The sequence below is a fragment of the Neolamprologus brichardi genome, chromosome 22, assembly GCF_056152115.1.
Source record: "Neolamprologus brichardi isolate AB-2024 chromosome 22, ASM5615211v1, whole genome shotgun sequence".
NCBI classification, from domain to species: Eukaryota; Metazoa; Chordata; class Actinopteri; order Cichliformes; family Cichlidae; genus Neolamprologus; species Neolamprologus brichardi.
The window spans coordinates 10237210-10244449 of record NC_142124.1 but is presented as its reverse complement, the minus strand read 5'-3'; the positions used below and the strand labels follow the sequence as shown (position 1 = coordinate 10244449).

Genomic DNA, 7240 nt, shown 5'->3' with positions numbered 1-7240 from the left:
AAGCGAAAGGGGGCGGAATGTCCAAGTTACGTTCAAGTTAGCCTTTTTTGAGTCATTTCTTATCCATTTAGTTAGATTTAACCAACTTTACCCCTGTATTAGGATTGCTGAAGATTTTGTCCACTTGTGTAGCAAGCTTCACATGGATACGCTACTATCTGGCCTCTTATTTTGAGACCTAAATACCGCACTCCAGCTACCTGCTAACGCTGAGCTTGCCATGCTAGCTCGTTGTAAAATTCCTGGACAACAGCATTCCTGCTCGGATTATTCAGCGAGTTTTCTGGAGGCTTGAGGCGGAATTGAAGAAGAACGAGCAAGTGAGATAATAAAGGACAGGATGAATATTCAGTACGAGGATACGACATTACCAGGGAGCTACGGCGTCGTGGGGTCGTTCCCCAAAAGTTTTGGTTATGGAGTGGAGGTGCCAGACCTGGAGGAGAGCCCGACATCAGGTGATAAACCCAGGATCCTGCTGATGGGGCTGAGGCGCAGCGGCAAGTCCTCCATACAGAAGGTATGGTCATTTATCTGTCCCCGAACACCATGCAGATCACCACAGGACAAGAAAATACTGAGCTCATAGTAAACAAAAAGCGAACAGAGGAAACCGTTTGGTTAAATGTACACCTAAAGGAGCCTCGGGGGTCGTGGTACACATGTTTGTGGTTATGTGTAAAAGACGTAAAGTGTGGTGCCAAACCTGTCAACCGATAAAAAAAAAACAAAACTAAACTGAATTGAAAACAGTGAAGCTGCAATGAGTAGAGGAGGTGAAGGTGGATGAGTTCAAATGCCTACAGTCAACCATCCAAAGAAACAGATGAGTATCAGGTCTGATTTGTGACTGAAGGATTTCAAGAGTGAAAGGGAAGATTTAAAAGATGGAGAGTGAAACCTGCAATGCTGTATGATTTAGAGAGGCAGGCATGTGCAGAGGAGGGCTGGAAAAGGGTGTTGAAGGTGGAGCTGCCAGGCAGGAGGAAAGCTTCATGGATGTAGTGGAGGAGGACACGTTGGTGTGACAGACGAGAAGGTTAGGGATAGGCTGAGATGGAGGCCGATGATCCACGGTGGCGACCCCAAAGTTAGCTTTGAGAGGTGGATAAACCTTTAGATCCAGGGTAGTGGTGAGAAATGACTCTTAACAATAAGTCACATGAAAATTTTGATTGTCAGCTTCATTTGTGGCCAGCTGTCCTGTTATGGATTTAGTCAACTCAATTCAACAAGACATATGCAGAAGTTTAATGTTTTAAGTATTTCAGCTTCTTTCTGATCTCTAGGCAGTGTAAAGCTGCAACAAAAAAGGGAGCCTTTAACTCATGAAACTAAAGAGCATAATCAGCTTAAATTAAAACAGCCTTGTTGCCTTTTGATCAAGAACAACACAGCCTGCTCTGGACCAGTCTAACAAAATCCATTATGTAATGGATTTGCATTATTATAACGCTTTTCCAGTATCAGTGACCACTCAAAGTGCTTTAGACTACAAGTCACATTTTAACCATAGATACATATATCTGTTTACCATATACAATTCACTTTATCTCACAGACATTTCCAAATTAAAATCACCAAATAAGGTAACATACACGTCTTCAGACTGCGAGAAGAAGTCCAAACAGGCAAACTCGACACAGAAAGGCCCGAGCTGGGGTTCCAACCACCAACTTTATTGCTGTGAGGGGTCAGTGCTGACCACTCATAATAAGGATGTTGATAACTTATAATTCAGGATGTTGGAATGCTGTTCCACGTCGTTCTTCCCACTTTAACCTTTCTCTGAACTCCATCTTCCTCCAGTTTCAGTCATTAAAAGTTTCAGTCTTTGTTGGTGCTGCATTTCCGTTTATTTGTGAAAGACTTCATCACATGCCTCAAAAATCGGCATAGCATGTGACTTTGTGGTGACTTGGAGTTTTTCACCCAGGATTTAGCGGACGACATGTTAACCTCCCGGTGACTTGTGATAACAGCCTTTGCTGCTTTCTTCACAGCCATTCAGTAAAAGCCAGACTTTAGAAAAGTTTCTGACTTCTGAGAACTAAAACCAGTCGAAATGTGGGAGTTTGTTTCAATATGAGATGTTCATCAATTATGTGTAATAATGAGAAATGACCCCAGAAAAGATTATTGAACACGCTTACTGAAAATGATTTAGTGTTTCGTACAAAAGCCTTTATCTGTGACAGTTTAGACGCCTCCTGTGTGGAGAAACCAGTCACATGAATGAGCCAGAATCACGCCTGAGCAAACAGTCTTCAAATCCCGAAGGTTCTGTGGGGCCCTTCTATGACCTCTGACCTTTAGTTCTTTCCATAGATTTTCACTTGGACTCAGGTCAGGTGTTAGGCTGGGCCATTCTAGCAGCTTTATTTTCTTTCTCTGAAACCACCTGAGAGTTTCCTTGCTGTGTGTTTGGGATCATCGCCTTGCTGAAACGTCCACCCTTGTTTCTTTTCATCAAGAATGTCTCAGTACATTTTTCCAACCTTACTTTGATTATATGAAGCATGCCAGAACACCATGATGTTTCCACCACCAAACCTTACTGTTGGTATGGTGTATTTGGGGTGATATGCAGTGGCTTTAGACAAACATGGTGTGTATTATGGCATCCAGAGAGTTCAGTTTGCCTCTCATCTGAACGGACTATATTCTCCCAGTATTTCACAGGCTAGTCTAAACGCTGTTCAGCAAACTTTAAACGCGCTTCAACATGCTTTTTCTTCAGCTGTGTGGTGAGTGTGCGTACAGTTCATGGTGGTTGAGTGCATTACTTGTCGTTTCCCAAAAAGTTGAATCTGTTCATCTGAATGTAGCAAATTGGTGATGTTTAAATTTCTGAGAGTAACTGTAATCTTTGTGCATCACTGCTCAGGTTGTTTTCCACAAGATGTCACCCAACGAGACTTTATTCCTCGAAAGCACCAACAAACTCTACAAAGATGACATCTCCGGCAGTTCCTTTGTCAACTTCCAGATCTGGGACTTCCCCGGCCAGGTGGATTTCTTCGACCCCACATTTGACAGTGAGATGATCTTCAAGGGAACTGGTGCTTTGATCTTTGTCATTGACGCTCAGGTACAGTGACTTAAGTGTGACTTGGTGCTTACGTTGTGGGTGGTGAATTGAATCATGTGTTAACTAAATCAGCACGTCCTGTCTTCTGTTACCAGGATGACTACATGGAGGCTCTCAGCCGGTTACATCTAACTGTATCCAAAACCTACAAAGTGAATCCAGACATCAACTTTGAGGTGTTCATCCACAAAGTAGACGGTCTGTCAGACGACCACAAAATCGAAACGCAGAGAGATATTCACCAGAGGGCCAACGATGACCTGACAGATGCCAGCCTGGAGAAGGTTCACCTCAGGTGAGAGTCTGACGTGTCTACACAGGTGAAATACTACAGAGCTTCTTGTCATGGTTAACGTATAGTTTAACATTCATACTAGTAAGTCAGACAGCTAAGACTGATCCCATTGAGTGATAGACTGTCCAGATAGTCCCCTAACACAGTCATTCCTAAAGTGTGGGGGCCCCTGGTGGATTGTTAAAGATACTGCAGGTGGGCTGAAGTAATAACAGAAATTCAGTTTTAAAGTGCTCACATGTATGAACAGTTACATGTTTAAATAAATGTATTTATATAAAAAGGAATTAAAAGTGATAACATGAGGTGGTTAGTTTGTGATAATATTCACTACTCTGACCTAAATTTACTGCTTTTGTATTGTATTAAGCTACCCAGTCATATTACATATGACTGGGTAGCATTAGCCGTTTATAGCCAAAAGCTGGTGGTCATGTTTTTGTTTTCTGTTTTTTGTTGTTTAAATAAGAATTTCAACTAAATGAATCGCTTTCTGTTGTATTTTCAATTGAGTGAACATTTAAGATTGGCCAGAGGATTTTTTTTGGGTTGCAGCACTCAAAATCTCAAATTTTTGCAAAATTAAAGATTCTCTTGGATTGTGAAAAATATCATGACTGATTACTCTTAAGTGGCTCTTAAATATAGATACAGTATTTGAGATTTCTCAAGTTATTAGTCAGAGCCATCGTGCAAATATTCAACTATTTGAGGGGCAGGGTAAGTATTCAGTTTTCAATTTTGGGATTCTCTGTTGTTGAAATTACAGCACAGCCAATCTTTTAACTCTGAGGTCTACCAAACCTGACCCTCATCTCAAACCTGACCCTAGTCCTTTCTTTCTAAATAGTTCTTTTGTAACCTGATTGCCCAGTCCTGGGAGAACATTTTAAAAAGAACAGATGTTACATATTCTGATGCTTAGAGTTAGAGTCATCTGTGGTGATGATTAGGCCTCAAAGGTTTTAAGACACCCTTGGAAAGCAGACGTGCTCAGAAGCTAACATTAAAACTTCTATCTCAGTTTTAGTAACTGTCCCTTCGTTTTTATTTTGTGTCCTCAGCTTCTACCTGACCAGCATCTATGACCACTCCATATTCGAGGCCTTCAGTAAAGTCGCCCAGAAGCTTATTCATCAGTTGCCGACACTGGAGAACCTTTTGAACATTTTCATATCTGTATGTTTCATTTATGTTATTTGAACCACAATAAGAAGCCTCATTGTATTTTCTTTTTCTTATAATAAACATCCCTCGTGCTTTGCAGCACTCCGGGATTGAAAAGGCCTTCCTATTCGATGTCAGTAGCAAGATTTACATAGCCACAGACAGCGCTCCCGTGGACATGCAGTCCTACGAACTCTGCTGTGACATGATCGACGTGGTCCTCGACATCTCCTGCATTTACGGGTGAGAAAAGTTATCAGATTTGTTCTGAGCTTTGGCGAAGAGCAGCGTTTAGAGGTGCTTTTCTCTTTGCCTGCCAGGCTGGAGGAGGGCAGCGGCTCCGCCTATGACGAGGAGTCTTTGGCGATCATCAAGCTCAATAACACCACAGTGCTTTATTTGAAAGAGGTCACGAAGTTCCTCGCGCTCGTCTGCATCCTCAGAGAGGAGAGCTTTGAGAGGAAAGGTGTGTACTTTTATTTTTTGTAATTGCTCGTGTTGGCTTTATCAGGAAAATCTTCCTGCGTAAATGTGTAAAAACCTGAAGAAATTCATATAATAAACACACAAACACTATACACAATTGTAAACATGCTCACTAATTTTCTTTGCAGGTTTGATAGAGTACAATTTTCACTGTTTCCGAAAAGCCATTCACGAAGTGTTTGAAGTCGGCAGTTCGAACGACGGTGCCGCCTGACCAGCGAGACCAGCGAGCTCGTCCAGCAACAGCCAACCAGGCCTTAAATATGCTTCTCTGAATGGAAGTGCTGTTTAGAGGGGCTGTAACTCTGCGGTTTACATGAAGTCCAGTGAGGCTGATGAACGATGACTCTTTCGTTTCACAGAGCTGAAACCAGCCTTTAGGCTAAGTCTTATCTATACGTGGTTCCTCCATCAGACTCGAGAGTTTTTCTGTTGTACCAGCAAGATTGTGAAAAAAACTACTCGGCTGAATGTCACGAAATTTGGTGGAGAGGCCGAACGAGGGCAAAGGATGTAGAGGTTTTACTTTGAATCGGAATAATTTTCTGGAAAACTGTGAGATAACGCATTGGCCGTGATTGAGAATGCGCTCTGCCCAGTGCCAGAAATACTGTCGCGTAAGAATCGTATTTTTTCTCTGCCATCCTGCAGAAATGTTCACATTTTCAGTCAACTGTGTTTACCTTCTCGGCCAGTACTCTGGAACGTAGAAACACTTGTGGCCCAGTTTAAGTAGAAATGCTCTAAAGCCATCTGAAAGTGTATTTCCTCCACATCCCGCAGGAGCACACACTCCTTCCTTGTTCCTGCTCGTTCTGCTGTGAAATCTTGAATTCTTTAAGTAATCCTTAAGTTTAGGGGGGGAAATACTCCTGTGCCTGTGGAGCACCATGTTCATTCTTCTGTGTGTTTCCTTGATAATGACATGTAATGGATCTCCTCCGATCAAAACTGTGCCAGTTACACCATCGCAGCCTCTGGTGATTAACAGAGAGGGTGATGGTGTTTTGGTCTTAATGGAGTCTGGGACTAACTTACGATGGTTTGACTCGGACAGCCTGCCAAACCTGACTTTTGTAGCTTGATGAGCGTGTAGGCCAAACTGTGTTTGTAGCAGATGTTGAGGTTTTCTGTGTGAGCGCTGAGTGGGACCTGAATGGTTTCAGAAGCCATGCAGATGTGTTTTCATTACTGTATGTAAATCTTTAATAAAATATGTTTTCATACTTTGCTCAGTCACTGTTATCTTTGTGTAAGAGACGCCACTTCACACATCTGTTTTTTATTATAAAGACATAATTTAATTTTAATGGGGAAACTTAAGGTTTATTATTATAATGTAAACAGATTTATAAGCTACTGCACTTGTGTTTAATCCTCTACTAGCAGCTGCTTCCTTTAATGTCGCCACCACAGATCATCTCACTGTCCCTACATCCTCCTCTATTGCATGACCTCCTTCACTGTGTTCCCCTATACCTCCTCATGCATGTCCAAATCATCTCAGCCATGCCTCTATGACATGCTACTCTGGGCAGTCTCCACACCCCTCAGCCTAAGCTGCAGTTTTCCACCTCCTGTGTGCTAACATGCCTCACTGAGTGAGCCTTCCACTTAACTCTTGCTGTCTCCACCCAGCCTGCACTTTCTTCTTCACCTCTCTTGCGTTGGATGGTTGACTCCAGGTGTTTAAACTCACCTACCTTCACTATCTCTGCTCTTCATAGCTTCACTTTTCCACCTGTCTCCTTCTCATTCATACTCATTCTGTTTTGCTTCTACTGACTTCTCTACAGAGCATACCTCCACCTCTCCAGGCTCTTTCACCTACTTTCTACTCTCACTACTGATTGAAATGTCATCTCTAAACATCATAATGCGCAGAGTCTCCTGCCTGACCTCATCTGTCATCCTGTCGGTCTCCACTGCAGGCAAGAAGGGACTCTGACCCGATCTGCATGAAAATGTCTGTCGGTCGGTCCTCTTGCATATCCTGCACTACCCTCACATACTTCTCTGCCACTCCTAATTTCCTCTCTTGGCACGCTGTCACATGCCTTCTCTAGATCGAGAAGGCATGTGCCCTATTTATTTTAAATTTCATGTCACTTCTCCTGAAATGCTGTAACTATGAAGTCTGAACAGCAGATGGCATCATATTTGCATCTAAGAGTTTCATCCCAATTTAACCCGGTCAGTTC

General features: G+C 42.6%; 1 protein-coding gene across 1 annotated transcript; it reads left to right on the top strand.

Annotated features, from left to right (window-relative positions):
- On the top strand, positions 1-6222 carry rragcb (Ras-related GTP binding Cb). Its single transcript, XM_035909339.2, has 7 exons — positions 1-520; positions 2888-3091; positions 3187-3386; positions 4451-4565; positions 4654-4796; positions 4874-5019; positions 5168-6222. Exons 1-7 carry the CDS (start codon positions 341-343, stop codon positions 5251-5253), a joined length of 1074 nt encoding a protein of 357 aa, XP_035765232.1. The 5' UTR covers positions 1-340; the 3' UTR covers positions 5254-6222.
- Positions 6223-7240: the final 1018 nt, after the last annotated feature.

What these genes read in the sequence shown, in the direction of transcription:
- rragcb (XM_035909339.2), top strand. Translation starts at nt 341, where the DNA reads ATGAATATTCAGTACGAGGATACGACATTACCAGGGAGCTACGGCGTC. An exon ending in GCAAGTCCTCCATACAGAAG is followed by an intron (nt 521 to 2,887) that starts GTATGGTCATTT and finishes ATCACTGCTCAG; the next exon opens with GTTGTTTTCCACAAGATGTC. An exon ending in GGAGAGCTTTGAGAGGAAAG is followed by an intron (nt 5,020 to 5,167) that starts GTGTGTACTTTT and finishes TTTTCTTTGCAG; the next exon opens with GTTTGATAGAGTACAATTTT.